General features: G+C 47.7%; 3 protein-coding genes across 3 annotated transcripts; 1 reads left to right on the top strand and 2 right to left on the bottom strand.

Annotated features, from left to right (window-relative positions):
* The first annotated feature begins 98 nt into the window (after positions 1–98).
* On the top strand, positions 99–10,615 carry HMBS (hydroxymethylbilane synthase). The gene is given in 14 exon segments (XM_039564928.1): positions 99–186; positions 189–244; positions 1,791–1,863; positions 2,535–2,584; positions 2,683–2,738; positions 3,843–3,920; positions 4,244–4,321; positions 6,490–6,565; positions 7,277–7,390; positions 7,895–7,933; positions 8,823–8,942; positions 9,177–9,230; positions 9,790–9,876; positions 10,085–10,615. Coding segments are annotated over 14 exon segments (1,143 nt in total). The 3' UTR covers positions 10,259–10,615.
* Positions 10,616–10,659: 44 nt separating this feature from the next.
* LOC120411244 (late histone H2A.L3) lies at positions 10,660–13,328 on the bottom strand. Its single transcript, XM_039564929.1, is given in 4 exon segments — positions 10,660–10,979; positions 10,982–11,115; positions 11,117–11,156; positions 11,159–13,328. Coding segments are annotated over 4 exon segments (477 nt in total). The 5' UTR covers positions 11,271–13,328; the 3' UTR covers positions 10,660–10,788.
* A 96-nt stretch (positions 13,329–13,424) lies between these two features.
* On the bottom strand, positions 13,425–18,929 carry DPAGT1 (dolichyl-phosphate N-acetylglucosaminephosphotransferase 1). The gene is made up of 9 exons (XM_039564926.1): positions 18,457–18,929; positions 18,253–18,373; positions 17,954–18,167; positions 17,264–17,410; positions 17,047–17,131; positions 16,405–16,593; positions 15,680–15,767; positions 15,179–15,334; positions 13,425–14,003 (listed from the first exon to the last, which is right to left on the bottom strand). Exons 1-9 carry the CDS (start codon positions 18,609–18,611, stop codon positions 13,938–13,940), a joined length of 1,221 nt encoding a protein of 406 aa, XP_039420860.1. The 5' UTR covers positions 18,612–18,929; the 3' UTR covers positions 13,425–13,937.
* Between the last annotated feature and the right edge of the window lie 18 nt (positions 18,930–18,947).

Raw genomic sequence — 18,947 nt, 5'->3', positions numbered from 1 at the left:
GCTGCTGCGGGCGCGCCGGTGACGCGGTTGGGGCGGCGGGGGCGCGGCCGCCGGTCACGTGGGGGTGCGGGGCCGCGCGGCGCTGAGGGCCGGTGGCCATGGCGGAGCCGGGGGCGGCAGCCGGGGGCCGGGGGCGAGCGGAGTCCGGCGGGGGGGCCGACGCGGCGGGCGCTGACCCGCTGCTGCCGCGGGAGAGAACGGCGTGGATGGCAGAGCGGTCCGCGTGGGCACCCGCCGGAGCCAGGTAGGCAGCGGCGGGGCTGGGGCGCGGGGAGTGCTCCCGCCCAGGCACCCGGTTCGTCCCGGCCAGCGCAGGGTCTGCTTGCTTCTCGGGGATAAGCAAGGGGCTGAGCTTCCTGAGTTAGCGCGTTCCGGCTCCTGCCTTGGAACTCCGGGAAGAAGTTTGGAAAGCGCTTCCTTCGGAACCCAGGGGACGGTCAGTGCAGGGGCCGGGGGCGGCGGCGCGGGTCTCTCCCGGGGCCGGCTGGGACTGTGCGATTTGCAAGGTGTGTGCAGCTCTTGGAGGGAAAACCCGCCAACGACTGACGGTTGCAGCCCGCTCAAAGGCCAGGGGAGAGACACATCCAGAGATAGAGGAGGTATCTCTTGCCAGCGGGCTACAGCAGGGAGGAGCAGCCTCGCAAAGAGAGATAAGCGACCCTCAGGCCTTTGCGCTGAGATAATCTCGTTCCTTTCGGTAGCACGTTTTAGGAAGAATTCCGTGCTGTCCCAAAGGCATTTTATGTAGACATCAGGACAAGGGAGATAGCCGTGCATGTGTGCTACCTCATGTAGTAACCTGAGGCTTTTGGGGCGCTTTACAAAGGGAGGCAGCTACTTACATTCATTGTATTTGTAGGGAACCGCAGTACTGAGAACTACGTTAATTACCAAAGGGTCCTGAGCCCTTCGCGGGGAGACAAGCTGAAACTCATCTGTAGTTGCTCCAGTCTGCCGCTGCTTGCATGTGCGGAAAGATGAGACACTAGCGATTGTATTTTACTTGCTTCTGGTTTTCTTATGCAATAGAATGTTCTTCGTGCAGTTTACTGCTTTGATATTTGTTTTTTGCTGTACGCGATGATGTAAGCTGTTACTTGTGTGAGTGTGTGTTTGTAGAACCTCTAACTAGGTCTTTGTTCTTACAGAGGATAAGTAACTTGTATTTGACACTAACTGTGGACTTTTCCACCAGTTCAGTGAAATCCTACTGGCTTCTCCCAAAGCTTGCAGTATTGGTAAAATTCATACTCTTAGAGAAAGCAGGAGGCTTTAGCCCTAACCTTAAGCCTAGCCCAGTGTGCAATATGACTTGTTCCTTCATCACTGAGCAACAGAATAATGGTTTCGTGTACTTTTCTGCCTACTTGCTGATGAGCGGTTCTTATTCAGCAGTCGTGTTCCACATACGTGAAACCAAGAAGTGGCAGCATGCGAATCATGATCTGTAGGCTTCTGTTGTAGTCACTCTCCCTAACTGATAAATTCATTGCAGTGTTTCATCAGTGGTTGCATCACAGCAGCGCTGAACATGGGGAAGATGTTGTGGCACTTCAGGCAATAAAAGAAGTTCTTCAGTGAAGTGCTCTGGTCATTATAGGAGTTCACACAGTTCAAGGAGTTTGTACCTATGAGTGATTTTACTCGAGGCAACCTGCTTCTAATGCTTTTCATTTAGAGAGAATGTATTGGTCATGCGTGCCTGGCTGTCGAAGAATGGCAAAGCCTCCTTAGCTACTGTACGGACAATGTGCTCTTTCTTTAGGACTTTGTTTTCTGCTTCCTTGTAGCTGGCCCGGATTCAGACTGATAGTGTAGTTATGATGCTCCGTGAGCTATACCCCGACCTCTGCTTTGAGATTGGTAAGTTTTTTTTTGGATGTTGCCCTGGGGTAGATGGCAGCAGGAGCCAGTGGGTTATCTTTGTGTGCAAGAGGTGTGTGTACCGTCAGGAGGAGGAGGTCTGTCTAAGTTTATCTAAGAGTGCCATCTGAATTCAGTTCAGCTGTGTGGCTGAGCAACTGCTGCTGCTGGTTTCTTCTAGGGGAGAAAGATGGATTTCATAAGCTCTTAAAGATTTAGGTGCTGAGTATGCAATGGAGTTGGTGTTGTGTTTGCTCCATTTGCAAACCTGGTATTTTGGCTGCACCCCACTGAGCATTAGGGGCATTTTCTGGTCAGGGGCTCAAGGCTTTCAACAGGAATAACAGAAGCTCAGCCTTGCACTGAAGAGAACTCCTTTATATGTGTTCACTGGCACTCCAGAGACAGACTGTGGCAGGTTCCATTGGGCCAGCTCTTCCCCAAACCTGCCCTCTTTCCCCTTGCTTTGTTTTTAAGGACAGTGAAAGAAGTCTCAGTTTCACTTGTTTTCAGTGCAGTGAATTTCTAGAAGTGAGCTGCTCTTGTATTGAGCTTGAGTCAGTGTTCACGCAGTAGTGTGTGACACTTCATGGCATTTTGCATAGCTGTTTTCAGCCTAAGCCCAGTGCTTTTGTCAAGCCTCATGTTTTACCTGTACTGTCTCTGAGCAGTGGCCATGTCAACAACTGGGGACAAGATCTTGGATACAGCACTTTCCAAGGTAAAGGATCTGTTCTTCCTTTATTCAAGAACTAATTGTATTTATGTTATATTGGCAGATGCTTCTTTTGTGATTCATGTTCTTCCATTTATGTGTAGATTGGAGAGAAGAGCCTCTTCACCAAAGAGTTGGAAAATGCACTTGAAAGAAATGAGTAAGATCTTATTGTTTTGTCTTTCTGCTTGGCATTTGGTGCTTTTTGGACGTATGTAGCTTGCTGCATAGGTTATCTACTTTCCTTCAGTCCTGGTACCTCTCAGGCTAAAAAAATCCTTTGATTACTGTCCTTTTTTTCCACATTTTTCTCTCTACCCTGGGCTTAGGCCATGTATTTTGAAGTGGAGTTGTTGCGTCACTTGGTCTGCCCCAGTTGGGTTTTCTTCTGTGATTTGTGTATTACGTGCTGTGATACACATGGAGGATGTAATCTCATATGATTCCTGCTTATGAATATATTTTTTTAAAAATACTTTGCTGGTTGGTGGTAATGTATTGCAAAACAGATTTATTGGCATCATGTTAACATTTAGAAACATATGCAAGCTAAATGTGCAGAAGAATTTGGCGTGGGCAAATTGTGCTGTGTTCTGTGCAACTTCTCCCTACAAAAAACCTTGGTTCAGGTGCCTGAGCAGAGAGAGATTAGTGCTGGTTTTGTGGGTTTGAGGTGTTGGGGGATCTTTGTTGTTACTTAATTTCTCTCTCTTTTCAATATTCTGAGGAGGGTTTCAGTGGTGCCTTGGTTAAAGTATGTTTAAAAACAAAGGTATTCTTCTGCATCTCTGCCACATAGCTAAATCATACTGCATTTTCAGTGAAGTTGGTGAAAAAATATTGGCGACTCAAGTGTTTACAGTTATGCTTGATTCCTGTGTGACAAAGCAAGGTAGCCTGTAGTTTGGCTCGCTGTTAGTTTAAGTTTGAAGCATAATACCAACCCACATACCAATGCATTTTGGTATGGTGAGTGTCTCTGTGTGAACATCTCCAGCATCTTCCCCTCATTCAAATTTATTGTTAAGTGCCTTTCATCACTGGGTAGGGGGAAAAGAGAGACAGAGAAAGGTGAAGTAGCTTTTTTGGAGTAACACAAAAACTCTATAGTAATCCTGTCTATGAAATCCTGAAATTCTTCTCTCTTCTCCAAATTAATTCCCAGAATGGGTTCGAACTTTTCTGTAGGTGACCTGCAGGTCTCTGGTAGATCGCCACAGGAGCTCAACCACCTGTTCTCTCATTACTGTCATCTAATTTTTAGAGTTGACCTTGTGGTTCACTCCTTGAAGGACCTGCCAACTTCTCTTCCTCCTGGTTTTACCATCGGCGCTGTCTGCAAGTAAGTGTGGACACGAGGCTTGGCTCTCTGAGGGTCTTGCATTTTATAGTGTTGATGAAGGAGAGCAAAGCCAGCATAGGTCCTTTTAGGTGTTCAAAGTTTCCTGTGATTAATCTCCAAAACAGCGAAGCTCTAGTGGAATACTAGAGCTGCCCTGGTGTTCCGTAGCTAGCAGGTGTGCTGGAAATTCTTGCTCTTACAGTGATGATGGAGTGTTTTGGAGCCAGAGGCAGTTCTTCCAGGAAATAGTAGCAGAACCGTTGAGCTTAACAGCCTCGCTTTAAATGATGTGTCAGGCATTCTGCACTTGCATTGTTTTGCAGAAGGGAAAACCCACTTGACGCTGTTGTCTTTCATCCCAAAAACTGCGGAAAAACACTGAGCCTCCTTCCTGAAAAGAGGTGAGTGGGAGAAGAAGGGGAAGACAGGTGTAAAAACAGAAGGGGTCAGTTGGTTGATACTTTCAAGTCAGTCAGTTCCTTGCTTTATCCTGTAGTGGTCTTTACACTGCCTTTTGTGAGCATTTCACAGACATTAACCTGGACCCACTTTCTGGAAAGAGTAACACTGTCTCAGGGGAGTGCTGCATGCTGAGTGAGGTTCATTTCTCAAGCCACTCTTGAGTGGCAGTGCTTTCTCAAGTTAGAACCTTTCTTGCCACGATCTCTTGAGTGAATTCCTTCTCCTTTGTATTGTGCCTACTGCTGGGGAATGCATACAATGCAGACAAGGTGTCTGGTGCAGGATTTTGGCTTTTGTGGACCTGAACTGTGCTTTTGTTCTCACTCAGCCAGTTCTGATTTCTTCCTTGTTGTTTGGCATTACTTTCTTGTGGTTTCTCCGTTTTTAATTACCTGTCTTTTCATAGAGGTTATTGGAATCTTTTGTCTGAGGCAGATGAGTGAAATTACTGAGATTAAGGTAGCTATTAGAAATTATTTTTTTATATGTTAAAGTGAAAGAAATAAACTAGCTGTGACACAAAGACTTGAGGTTCTGTGCATCTGGATAGCAGGAAAATCACGTCTGGTGTAGGTTTCAGGTTATCAAGAGGAGGAAGCAGAAGGACACATACTGATTTCATCAGTCTCATGACCAGTGACAGGACTCAAGGAAACTGCATGAAGCTGCATCAGGGGGGGTTTAGGTTGGATATCAGGAAAAGGTTCATCGCCCAGAGAGAGGTTCAGCACTGGAACAGGCTCCCAGGGGAAGTGGTCACGGCACCAAGCCTGACAGAGCTCAAGGAATGCTTGGAAAATGCTCTCAGGCACATGGTAGGATTCTTGGGTTGTCCTGCACAGGGCCAGGAGTTGGAACTTGATGATGCTGAAGGGTCCCTTCCAAATCAGCGTACAATATAATTCTATGACGAGAAGTGAACAGCATGTATCTCGAGAAAGGAAATGCTCACTGCCCAGACTTGCAGTTTTCTGTGGTTTCCAGTGATATACTCCAAGGTCTTCTGCTTACTGTATTTCTGTGTTTGATGAAGTTCCTCCATTTTAGTCACTTCATCACTTAGTTGTCTGGCTTTGTGTCTTGGGGTGATTTTATGGTGATGCTTTATTCCGTCTGCTTTATGCCCAGGAAACACTTGCTGTAGCTTTAAGATGGACCCGTAGAGTGGGGCGGGGAGCCTTGGGCTCCTGCTCGGCCTCTGTTCAATCTCTCTCTGGGTGCTCGGGACAGAGTGGATTGGGACACTACATTGTTCCTTTTGTTGGATTGGGTTTTTGGCTAGCGTGAAGCAAAAAGGTTTTTTCCCCCTCCCTTCCCCTAGCCTCGAGGCTGTACTGGGACTCCTCTTGGCGGTTTGGTTTTTTTTTGGTTTTTTGGGTTTTTTTCCTTGAATTCTTTCGGCTTGGCTTGGTTTTTTTCTTTTTGGCCTGTTCGGGGAGCCGGTGGGACTGCCCCGAACCCGAGACCTCGGAGGAGATCAACCAACACGAGAAAAGGACATTAAAATCCACCAACTTCAGCTGCTGCAAGGAGAAGACCCACGCCAGAAATCCGGCAGGTTCCCAGCTGCTGGGAACTCTTTTCTCCTCCCGCCTCCAGAGCCAAAAGAAGGGCACTCGCCGTCTTTGCCCCTTGGCCACGCGGTGGGGGGAGGGGGTGTGAGGTTCAAATTTTTTTGCTTTTTTGGTTTTTTTTCTTTCGCTTTTAGAGGAAACGCTTATTCCAGGGTGTTTTCTCCTGAAATTTGTCTCCAAAACCGAGACACTTTGTCCGGTTCATTTTGGTGCAGCAGAGTCTTTTTTTCTGTGATAAATGCTGTCTTTCAGTGAGGTTTCATCATTCCTTGATGGTGGCAAGGGGCTGCTCTCCAGAAGCATATCCTGTAAATTGGCTCCTTGGGGGTTGCTTCAGACACGCTTTATGCTAAACTGCACAGAGTGGTTTTCTTTCTGCTAAGGAGATACAAATCACTGATGGGTTTTTAGATCTTCATGTCAATTAAAAAATAAAAGTTACCATTTGTTTCCTTGAGATTTCTGTCATGTACTTGGCTGGAGGTAATTGTTAGGAGTGTGCTGGATTTCAGTGATCATATTTTTCCCTGCAGTGTGATTGGAACCAGTTCACTTCGGAGAGCGGCTCAGCTCAAGAAGAAATTTCCTCATTTAGAGTTCAGGGATATTGTATCCTTTCCTAGCAAGCTGTGGGAGCTGGGTAAAGCTGCAAACAGGAAAGTATAACTTTGTGGAAAATCTAGATTCAAGGCTGTTTGTACCACCTGACTTACAAGAACAAACTGCTTCCTCAAAGGCTGCTCTCCTCTCCCCTGTTCTGAGGGGTATGTACCACTGCAGCCATCCTGTCCTCTGCTTCCTCTGAGGCTGTGAAGAAGCGGAGGGCCTTGGTCTAGCTAAGGTTCAGCATACTGATGTATATACTGTACTGGTGAGTTGTATGTTATGCAGTGTTTGAAAAACTGCATGACGGTGCTTCCCATGTGTTTGTCAAGGGCATGTGACCAAATGTTGTTGGGTTTCCAGTAACCCTGGGTGCGGTTTGCACCACTACTTCTGATCTGGGTGGCTGAACTACTGAGAAAAGGCATTGTTATTTCAGTTGTAGGAGCAAAGTTCTTTGCAGTGCAGGAGGAGTTGGGTGCTAACAGTGTACTTAGATGGCATGCATATCTTTGTAGACTCAGTGCTTGAAGTAATATTCCATAATACTTGGCAAAATTCTATCTTAGGAAACAATTGTCCATGTTTAACACTTCTTTCAGGATGGTACTGACATTCTCATTTGGAGACTGTTGGATTCTGTACGGTCTGTAAAGAGTCAAGTGGTTGTAGGACTGTTTGCCTGCTGTTTCTATGCTTCCTTAATCATTTCTACAGAGAGGAAACTTAAATACCCGTTTAAAGAAGCTAGATGAGAAGGAAGACTTTAGTGCCATTGTCCTCGCTGCTGCTGGGCTGAAGAGAATGGGCTGGGAAGATCGCATTGGCCAGGTGAGGCTCAGCAAAGCCAAAAATACCATTCTCTGCTGAGCTATCAACTGTTTCCCTTTCAGACCTTGTGGCTGTGTCCGAGATAAGCATGCAGTCTGCTGACTCCATTGCCATGTTAGCTTTTATTTGAGGCACTTCAGGAAGGAGTGGTTGGATTTTTTGGTTGGTTGCTTTTTTTCTTCATACAGAAATTTTTCATGTTCAGCTTTCCATGGTTCAGTAACAGTTTGTAATCTGACCAACACAGCACTTGTGTCTAGCAACACAGCAGTGCTCAAGACTGAGATTTTAGCGATTAGCTAATTCACAAAGTGTTACACTCCAGTTGATGAAAAGTGCATTATCTCACTTTAGTGGTGGAAACACTGAGGCATGGGAAGGGAGAGGTGATATTTCTTTGGTCCGACATGAAATCAGTCGGTATTAGAGACGGGAATCTGGCTCTTGTTTCCTGTATTCTGGACAGTGCAACTTGAGTTAACTCTTGATTTTACTTTCTTTCAGCTCCTAGGCCCTGAAGATTGTCTGTATGCTGTTGGACAGGTACTTTACAACTTTTGATCCTTAAGCCATGCCTGAAGGGCACTGAAAGCCAGCAGCAGTATGATATATCTGAGTAGTTAACTGTGCTGAAGACTTCTCATGTCTTGGTTACCAGAAAAGTACTTCAGTCTCTTTTTGTCGGCTGTTACACTGTTTTAGGCACAGCTTGTTAGAAGAATGGGAGTCTGCTCTTCTACCCAGTGTGGTAGGGGCTAATTTCTATCAGTAACAGAAAAACAGTAAATGGGAAAGGTAATGTGTGCATAGCTACAGTGGGGCAACGTGGCAGACATGGGGCAGGTTCTGGCAGGATCGGTATTAGGCTGCACCAGGGTAACTGCAAAGCCACTGCCGTGTCCTTGCTGTGTGATGCTCCCTTCTTTGTGCACAGTGTCCTGACTCCTGCAGGGTGAAGCTGAAACACCTGTCTTGGAGCACATTCTTAGTGCTCCTGTTTTTAGGTGGGCAGTCTGTTCCAGTCCATGGCTGAGTTGATGCAGGATTGCCCTGCTAGTATCAAACTTACTAAACCAGAGCTGGTGATCTGTTAGTGTTTGCAAGTGATGAATCTGCACACTCAGTCTGAAAAAGGGATTTTGATCATGCATGGATCAGGGACCGTGCAGAGTTCTAGAATGGTTTGAGGTGGCACCATGACCTTTAACACTTGGGCTGAGTAAGTCCTGATCTTCTGTTTATGGCAGCTACTGTAGGATGACTCTGCAGCCAGTGGAGTGTATTGTAATTCATTTCTGCAAACATCGCTCCCTTAGTGAAAAGGGTCTGAGCCTCTGAGTTCTGTTCCAATGAAGTCAATCAATGCTGAGCGCACATGCAGATGCAGGAAGTTGAAAAAATGTTACATTTTGTTGTGTATTTCTTCTCCTAGGGTGCCTTAGCAGTGGAAGTTCGTGCCAAAGACCAAGAGATACTGAATATGGTATCTGCCCTGCATGATGCAGACACCGTGTTGTGCTGCATTGCTGAGAGAGCGTTTATGAAGCGTTTGGTAGGTCTGGCCTCCTTGCTCTGCCTGCAGCAGTAAATACTGATCTGCTAGTTGACTTGATGCCATAATATGGAAAATCTGTTACATTTCTCTAAAACTGTAAAGGAGAGTACTTCTGAATAGAAAAAGGCCTGAAGAGTGATGGGCAGGGTTGTGTGCAGCCTAAACTTTTCAGGGGCCTCTGCTTTGAATGTGTTGGGTAGGAGCCTCAGTGTCAGCTGCTTTGTGTTTTAGGAGGGTGGATGTAGCGTCCCTGTTGCTGTCAACACCCTGCTGAAGGATGGCCAGGTGAGGAGTACTTTGTATTTTTCATGGATTATTTCTGAAAACCTATTCCAGTGTGTGCATGTTCCCTGATATTTTCCTGAAGATAATTTCAGCAGGCATCTTTATAGCCAGTTTGGGCAGGTAGTTTCCTGACTTGACCCTCCTGTGTTTGTGTCCAAAGCAGGAGTACAAGAATGGGTCCAGCTACTGAAGCTGTCTTTCAGAAAATTCCCTTTATAATACATTCCAGATTCCTCCCTCCACCCTCGCTGCTTATTTAGTGTTGTCCTGAGATCTGAAAATATTGCTTCTGACCCTACCAAGCCTGTTTTTAGACAATGGAGTGTGATTAAGGAGGTGGAAAACTAGAAAAAAGTTCAGCCTTTTCCTTGAAGAGTCACATCTTCCCTAACAGGGATTATTATGCTTGTATTGTACTGGTATTCATCTGATCCCACTGCATGACAAAAGCCTTTCCCTCCAGACTTTGTATATTGGGTGGGTTTTTTTAAAGAGGGGGTAGTTGGCTGTTCATTTGTTCATTAATGTGGTATTAATCCATTCTGTATATTTTTCCTAGTTGTATTTGACAGGAGCAGTCTACAGCTTGGATGGATCTGATAGCCTGAAGGAGACCATGCAGACCAGTGTTACTTATCCCCATCAGGTACATGAACCGTGGTGGCTTCAAAATTCAAACCTGAAGCTAAATGACAAAATCCAGACCTTTAGAAATAGATTATGTTTGGTCTGGTTTCTTGTAACAGCACACTGTTCTTGAGGCCTCAGACTAGATTTTACCCTGTTTCATGGGTGTCTTAATTCCTTGCTCACTATTTTCCTGATGCCTTACTTTGAGCTGTTTCTATCTGCAGAATGAAGATGGACCGAATGATGATGTGCAGCATGTCGGCATCACAGCCAAGAATGTTCCTGGTCAGGCCCAGGAAGCTGCAGAGAACCTGGGTGTTGAACTAGCTAGTTTACTTCTGAGCAAGGGAGCAAAGCATATCCTTAGTGTGGCAAGGCAGCTCAATGATGCCCGCTGAGCCTGGGGTGTGGCCAGCAGGAGAGCTACAACTTTAGCTACAAGTCTCTGCAGGTACATCACGATCCTCATGATCCTCTGGAGGGATTTATTTCAATATTCACACCAGTCTTACCTGACGTTTGGGTGCAATAAACCTGAAACATTAAGTCAACTAAGTTGAGTAGTTTCTGCTCTTCAGAGTTTTCATCCCTCTCCACATTTCTCTAAATTGTTAAGTGTCTCTTAGAAGTATTGTCAGCAATTTTTGCCATTCCCCCCCCAGGCCAAGCCCCTTCTGTGGAGTCCCCCCCTCGGCAGTAGCTGTATATAAGGAAAAATTAAAAATAAAATAAAAGTCTTTAAGTGTTCAATTCCATTTAGGAGCAAAGTGCCTTGTAGAAACACTGAAGCGGCAACGTCTTGGGGTGCTGTTCTGTAAATAAAGCAGTTTTATTTTCTAGGCAACGTGCACTGAATGGAACAGAGGTAAAGTGAGAGGTGAATTACGGGTCCTTATCGAGTAGCTCTCGCATTGAGTTTTTGACCGGCCTAGGGCCGGTTCCTGTCCCCCCTCCCCCGCCGTAGCCACGGCCGCCGGCCACACCTCTCGTCCCCTTCCCTCCTCCTCCATGGATCGCAGTTCTCCGGAAGAGAGAGGGGCCCGTACTCGGCTTCTGCGTCCCTTCTTGCGCCGGCACCGGTGTTCCTGGCCGGCAGCACGGGCTGGGTGTGGGGCAGCCGCCGCCCTGCGCGATGGGAACGATGCTTAACAGCTTGTTCAGCTGCTCGTCGTTTCGTAGTGCTAGCACTGCGGGACGGGGCTTGATGAGCGTGTTCTCGCTCTCGCGTGCCACGGCGCTAGCCGGGTCCAGGATTCAGGTACTCGAGCACGGCGGGCAGGTACGCGGGAGCAAAATGCCCCGCCTCAGTAGGCGGTGAAGCCGCCCTACCGGGAACTGCAGCCTAGCCCGGGGCGAGCGAGACTTAGCCTTAGCACGGGCCTTAGCACCGCTCTTGCCACGGCCGGACATCGTTCCGCTGCAGAGCTGGTCCTTGCTGTGGCCCGCCGGGGGGGAGAGGGGCTGGGCAGGCCGCGCTTAGGAGGGGCCGGGCTGGCCGCGCTTAGGAGGGGCTGGGCTGGCCGCGCTTAGGAGGGGCTGGGCTGGCCGCGCTTAGGAGGGGCTGGGCTGGCCCGCGCTTAGGAGGGGCCGGGCTGGCCGCGCTTTGGAGGGGCTGGGCAGGCCGCGCTTAGGAGGGGCTGGCAGGCCGCGCTTAGGAGGGGCCGGGCTGGCCGCGCTTAGGAGGGGCCGGGCTGGCCGCGCTTGTAATTTTTTATAACCTCCCACCACGCAGGCTCCAGCTCACTGCACGGCGTCACCGCCCCTTGTTCCTGGAAGGCGTCTGCCGGAAGAAGCTTTTTGCTGACTGGTCGCCAATCAGAAAGCGAGGAGCCAAATTTCAACAATGCCGAAGCTGTTGGTATGCTCTGTCGCTCTGTCGCTCTGTCGCCGGCCCTCGGCGAGCAAGCGCGATTGCGGCCTCGCCCCCGCCTCCGCTCGTCCCGGCTCCCAGAGCTGGGCCTGCTTCCATCCAGAGGGAGGCAAAGCGGCTCTCGGGATACCTGAGCGGTATCCTTGTCTGTAGAGGCATCTGCCTTAGGGTGGCACATTTGGGGATGTGAAAACCTACCATGAGATCCTTTTTAGGGAATTGTGGGAATGTGTGAGATATATTATGGGTTTATAGTATGGGTATATTAAAAGAAGCACCAGAGGAGAGGAAGGAGTGAAAGTGAACTGGGAGGAAAAAACCATGGGAACACTGAAGGAAAAATAAAAGCGAATAAAGTGATAGTGTTTTAACATGTTGCTGATCAGCAAGAATTATCTCTGCAGACTGTGCTGTCTTACTTAACCCAACTTGTACGTTTGTTTCCCAGAATGAGCAGACTGTCTACCCTGTGTGCCTATGTACATCTGGAAGTCTAAGTGCCAACAACTGGCATTAGGACACAGATCAGAGGAGCCAGGGGTTCCAGCAGATGGGAAGACCTCAGCACATGCAGGGAGGGCCCAGGGCTAGGTGGAATGCAAGTGTGTGTGATGGCTAGGGAAGGAACCAGACCAGAGAGCAAGTAGGGTAATGGGCTTTGGAGCCCAGGACCAGATATGGGAGAGATCAGGGTCAGCAGGATGCTTACCTGGAGGTAGGGCTAAGCCAGCTTACTGGGGAAAATGGGGTGGCTGCCAGGGAAGTGCCTATTGGAAGGCCACATTCCTAGATCAGCTAGCAGAGAGATTAATTTCTCTCTATTCATATGTCCAGATGCCAGGTAATCCAGCAGCTAGTTACTGGACAGACTGAGTGTTTTAAGCCAGGTACTGAAGGCTTTCATAATGTTCGTGTGTATGTGTTAACAAATATCCTCTACTGGTGTAGTACAAACTATACAAACTTTGTATACTTACAGACTGATTAGCTGGAGAGGAGGAAGAGGATTTGGTCATTCGTACAATTCACGCTTGAGTGCTGTGTGTTTTCTGTGTCGATTGGTGCCGCTGGACACAGGCATTTTCGCTTTCTGGAAATACATTCTGAACCTTGTTACTAGCTGGACTTGGATGTGTGGAATTGTGGTGCCCTTGCACCTATTAGGGTACTGGACCTGGCAATTTCTACTCTCACTCACCTCAGCATCCCCGTTTTCTACTGTTGCATTATTTCACTTTTCACTACCATTAGTCTTGCAAAAACTCCTATAACTTGGTACTCCAGTGGCTGTTCCGTGTTTTTCTGTCGGGTAGGTAGCAATTCTGTGTTGAACTATGGTGCTAGATACCGCTACATAAATAATTATTTGTATTTGAGGAAAAGGTATTGGCAGTCTGCAGGGTCTTAGTTCCATGTTAATCTAAGGGTTTTACTGACGCCCTGTTACGGCAAGGACATGGTGATCCTTACTCTGCTAGCCTGTTCCAGATGTGTCCTCTTCCATGGAGGAAGGCAGACAGTAAAGATGTTCAGAATTAAAAGCTCATCCGCAGGAACCTTCCCAGTAGCCATAAAAAAGGAGGGAGTCTACTGTAGAAATGATCAGCTGCCTAACAGGGTAGAAAGCCAGAGATGGATCATATAACCTAGTTTCACTACATGTCAATACTGTTGAGGCAAAGCACTGCAGGGGAAAGGGTACCATGAATTATTTTATTCTTGGAGCACTCCGAGTTTTGAGTATGGGTTATAACATGTCATTCTATGTCCATGGACCAAACACAGGATTGGAGAAGCCAGGAGTGGAGTCTGGCTTACTTATTCTGCTCTACAGAGTCTCACTGAAATTAAAGTTGCTCTTTTCTCTCTTGGTGAACAGTAATTGTCTTTGTTAGAAATTCCATCTTTCTCACTTTCCCTAAGTGCTGTCATTTGCTTCCCCTCTCAAAGGTATTCCTAGGAACAATGATATCCAAGTAGCAGTGAATCTTTTCTATCAGCAGAATTGGACAAAAGCCTTTGGTGCACAAAAAAAACCCAAACAAAACCCAGTTCAAAACTACCCCACGCAAAGCAGTTGCTTGCGTTTTGACAGGTATTCTGAGATTCTCAGAGAGCTGGAGTAAGATCAGTTGAATCATTTGGTCAAGCAATTGGAGAAAATGGACTGGCAGGTAGAACTCTTTCCCTTGCTCCTGACAGTCCAGTCAGACATCGTAAAACAAGCGCACTAGTTGGTACCGGATCGAAAATGCAATCATGCTGCCAAGGACCTAGGTAAAAATCAGACAGATAACAGAAACATTATACTGTCAAACCATTTACAGGCTATCAGATTCCTCCTTTCCAAATGGATTTGCTAAGCTTTCCAGCATGCCTCGTTTCATAAAACAGCAACAAAAAGGCTGTATTTTTTTAGGTGTAGGAAGATAAATGGCAGAAGTCTATCCAAAGACCTTGTTTCCTTCTCTGAGGATTTTAGGTATCGGTGGGGGATTTCTCCATGTGCCTGCACACAATCACATTCTGAGAACATGTGGATGAGATGAACGTTTGGGAATAACTCTTTCCCCCTTAAGCAGCTTATAGTATAACATAAACCCCATGGTTTGCAATGGAAAATACCTTATGTCAAAGCTGAAATTCAGCATCCTTACAATAAGGTGCTGTCAGGACTTCTCTGCTGTGACTGGGATCAAGGTAAGTGCTATGTACTTCCTGTCTTCTCCCATCCCCAATGTCACCTGCCTGAGCCCTGTTCAACAGGCTTTCGTTTAAAGTCCTTCCTCCCAAATTGGAATTTGGCTAAGTGTCTCTTTTCTAGTAAGAATCTTTTATCTTAAATCTGAAGATGACAGAAAGGATTTTTATTGTGGGCAGTTAACCAATGCAGGCCTTTCCAAAAATGGTGTTTCTACTACACTACGCTCGAGAATTCACATGCTCCATAGAGGTAGTGGCAGCATCTGTGAAGCATATCCTAGTGCTCCAAGTGGCTTCAAAACACTCCCACACCCCACTCAGACTGAGGAAGCGCTGAGCCACGTGCCATGCTTACACAAGTCCACTTGCCAGCAGTAACTCTGAGACTGTTACTTGGTATTACTGAAAACAGGAACGTACCAAAACGCTGTATTGGGTCAGTGACAAGGCAGCCTGCTGTCCTCGTGTTTTTCTTGCAACCAGTGAGTCGTGCCTTGGGAATCTTCTTAAGCTAACCTACAGACTTTGTTTTTATAAGCTCTCAATGAAGGGAGGCGTGTGTGAATTTGTTTCCCCCTTGAGGTGTGTAAGCCTCGTATTCTCCCCAAGTTCCACAGCTCAACTGCACCTTGTGTGAAGAGCATGATATTTTACTTTCCCCTTTCCCCTTAAAACTCTTGAGAGTGACTTGGATCTGTTTCTGTTGCAGAGTAAATCTTTCTCCCAGAGGAACCCTTTGTCTGACCTGAATGAGTAGCAACAGGAGAGTGAGATTTCGCTCATGGGTGGGTCCGATCAGCTTTATGACAAAATTAATAAGTGTCATATTATTGCATTCAGTGTATTCGCCGTCTTCATCCATTCCACTCCTCACATCTACTACGTGCAAGATCTTGACTACCTGAGGAAAGAAATATCACACGCTATTTCACCAGGTATGCTCACTGGCTAGTCTTGCTCAAGAGCCCTTTTGCTGGGCCATCCCTGAAATCTGGCTTGTGCTCTTACTGAAAAGACATGACAGACTTACGATGGTCCTGGGGCATTTGTATGTGTGGTTATTCTGAAAGACTGATTATTAACACAATCAAGTGACTGTGAGGGATGGTAACAGACTTTCTTCTGGATTTGAGCCAGGCAGTAACTACTGAACCCAGAAGTTTTGCATTTTCTCCCATCCTGTTTCTCTTGCACTCGATGACTGCCTCAAAATGCATCTGAATTTTGACTGTTTTCCACATATTACCTTCAGAATGTTTGTTCCCAGGGCAGAGAGGCTCCTAGTTTTGAATTTGGAGTAGCTCATCTCCAGCTTCCCTGTACTAGCGTTAAGCCTGAAAGAAACATTTAAAATTTAGTCCAGATAAAACAAAGAGAAAGATCACTTTATAAGCAGACTTAGATCCATAGCTGAGAAAGAAATCCAGTGGTGGAAGAAACAGGAATAACCTGATGCACTTAACAAGAACTGCTGCTACCTAGCCCCTCAAATGGGGCAGAGGAGATTCCTTCCCATTGCATCCCCCCAATGCATGCATAATGCTGTGTAGTTTAAAGAATAAAGTAGAAGAATCTAACATCTACAGAGAAAACTGCTGACATGGCATAGTGCTACAGAATGCTTGCTAATATGAAATCTCAGCAGATCCTACTGCCGCAACATTAAAAGCAGCCTATGTCGATTTCTCTCAGTCTTGTAGCGTTAGAATCATCAAGGTTAGAATTATCAAGGTTCTAACCTTGGTAAAAATAATTCTGTATCTGAGGGGTGGGCTGGTCAGAGAAGTTCACTTGTTTGAGAAACCTCTACTGCATGACCTGACTGTAGCTGGCAGAGTGAGCTGCTATCTTATAAAGAGAAAACATACTTCGATGGCTTTTAAAAAGAGCACCTTCCACCACCTTTACCAGCTGGTGTTGGAGGTAAAAGACACAACCTATAGTACCACTATAGGTCACTTGGTATATTACCTCGGTAGCCGGTGACGGGGACAAGGAATGACGTGGAAGAGTTGAGGCAATGAATAGAGGAAGTTGAGCACTTGTGGGATGAAAAAAAGCAGCATTGTTTTGCTGAAGTGTCCCAAGATCCCCACCACAGCAAAGGTCATGCCAGCAAAGTAGCAGAAGGTGTCCCCAACAAACACTCGCGACGGGTACCTGCAGTCCGTGGAGGAGAAAAGCAAAGATCTGTCATGATTGCTATTGCCATGAAAATTGACTCTTTAGAACCACCGAATGTATGCCCGCAGCGCAGCTTAGGGGCCAAGGGGGATTTGCAGCAGATCTACACAGTAAAAACAATTGTAGGTATTTATTCTAAGAACTGCAGGACTGGGACCTGCCACCTGGCTTGCAGAGAATATGGTATGAAAAGACAGCCAGTGAGGCACGGGAGAGAGTGTATTCTGTGTGTTTGGGTGAGCTGGTGTGACTGCAGTTGTTCTGATAAAAAGAAAAGCTACTGCTCCATCGATGTTTTGTGCTCTTGGTTCTGGCTGTCTACACTCCAGCGTCCCACTGCATGTTGTTAAGTGGTTTTGTTTATTCTCAGAGGGAGAAACTAGAGGGAAAGGATGCTTCCAAACAAAGTCTGAATGTCCATCCTCTTACCAGTTGTGGTAAAATAGGCCCAGCGTGGTAAAAAAAAAGGGAATCATGAAGTAGAGAGAAAAAATGTGATCATCTCGATAATCCCCTATAGAAAAAAGAAAAATATCTGTTTGTGATATGACAAGACTGGTTCATTTTTAGTAATACCAGCTATTGAAATCTAGGATTCAATCTCCCTTTGGTTTTTGTGCCCACAAATGTTCGTTATGTTCCTTACCATTTAACTCTACAATATTGAATATGATAATGGAAGCAGCTATCACCAGCGACTGTCCTGCTTCAATTCCATTAATTCCGGCGAGAATGTTGATGGCATTAGTGCAGAATACTGCCAGCATACCCATGTACACGTAGTAGAGAATACCTGCAGATCAGAGCAAGCCAAATGCTTTAGTATTTGGAGGCGAAGCAGGCCCTAGACCAATTCACTGAAGCTCTCACTTCCTGCTTTATACAACAACCTATTACCTAACAATCTCAGTGAGTTTTGATAGTGGTAGCTTACAAAGAGATTGCTTCCTCTCTTTTGAGTTGGCCATCATGTGTACATGTACGTACAGCACTGTGGCTGCAGCAAACTGCTGTGCCATGGTGGCCAGCTGTAGTGCTCTGTTTCTGTCTTTCTAACACCCTGGTGTTAGCAGCCATGTGCTGTGTGCACCTGGTACTCAACTTTATTACCAGGACCATGGGAAAATGACTGGTGCCTGGCTATGCACAGCTGAATGTGTGCTGGGTTTCTGGATGTTCTTTCCAGCCCAGTGTTTAGTGAGTGGAGTGCCACTCTCTTACTGGTTACTTAAGCAAATCCTTAGTCTGCTCCCTTTGCAGCACAAAGTGCTTCAGGTGATCCCTTCCAGTGATTGCCTGCCACGTGGATGATGGCTTCTGGTGATTCATAACTTACCCAGGTCCAAGTGCATGCCCAGCAGCAGCCGGAACGGCTTAGGCACCACAATGGTCGTGTTCCCAAAGTTGGTGAAGTAAACCATGAGCAGTGGGAGGGAAGCCATGGTAGGAAGAAGCAACTTGTGGCGCCAGCGCAGGTTCAGAACATCATCTGCAAAGCCCAGGAAAATCATACAGCAGATGGCAAGGAGCGAACCGATGAGCTCCACGAACTGCAGGACAGAGAACAGGACCCCGGTCACCGGTGGCCACTCCCTGCCCCTGTCTGTCATGCTTGCACCACTAGACGAGCCTCACCTCGTCGTGAGGAAAGGCCGCGCACTGCTCCTCCACAAAACATCTCAGGAAGGGCACGGGGATGAAGCAGAAGAGGATGATCAGGAACACGGCACCGCTGATCACGCCCTGTGCTTCGGGGCTGGAAGGAAGGTAGAGCGGGGAGTCAGCCGGCCCCGGGCTGGCCCCGCGGGGCAGCTCCGGGGGGCGGGCAGCGCTACTCACACGGGCCGCCGTGAGGTCTTGTTGAGGTCCTCCCCGAAGAGCCGGGCGGCGACGAAGCGGTCCGTGAAGGCCGGGATCAGCGTGACCGTGGCCACGAAGCCCAGCAGCGACCCGCCGAGGTTGATGAGGAGGGGCACGGCGGGCCAGGCCGCCATTGCCGCGGCGGGCGCTGCCCCTGCCGAGGGTGCGGACGGAGGCCGGGCGGGGGCGCTGCCCACCGCCTTCCCGGCCGGCCGCTACAAGGGCGGCGCCGGATGCGCGGGGCCCTCGCAGCCGACCGGGGGCGGGGGCGCCATCTTTGGCCCCGGCACGAGCTTCCCCCCGGCACAGAGGCTCTGCTCGGATGGCGGCCGGGATCGGTAGCGATTTCGGCCGCGGGGACGCGCCTGTCCCCGGCCCTAAGGTCCGCGATGCTCCTCCTCCTTCGCGGGGCTCCTCCGAAACTCTGCGCCGGGAGCAGCGCTCGCCCGGGGGCGGCCCCGCCGCGGACT

Source organism: Corvus cornix, chromosome 24 (genome assembly GCF_000738735.6).
Source record: "Corvus cornix cornix isolate S_Up_H32 chromosome 24, ASM73873v5, whole genome shotgun sequence".
NCBI classification, from domain to species: Eukaryota; Metazoa; Chordata; class Aves; order Passeriformes; family Corvidae; genus Corvus; species Corvus cornix.
The sequence above is the reverse complement of the archived record's forward strand: the minus strand, read 5'-3'. Positions and strand labels throughout refer to the sequence as shown.

Coding starts and splice junctions, on each gene's coding strand:
- DPAGT1 (XM_039564926.1), bottom strand. CDS start 18,611: ATGGCGGCCTGGCCCGCCGTGCCCCTCCTCATCAACCTCGGCGGGTCG. Junction 16,594..17,046: donor GGCCTATTTTACCACAACTG/GTAAGAGGATGG, acceptor CACGGACTGCAG/GTACCCGTCGCGAGTGTTTG. Junction 15,335..15,679: donor TGGGAACAAACATTCTGAAG/GTAATATGTGGA, acceptor TTCTTTCCTCAG/GTAGTCAAGATCTTGCACGT.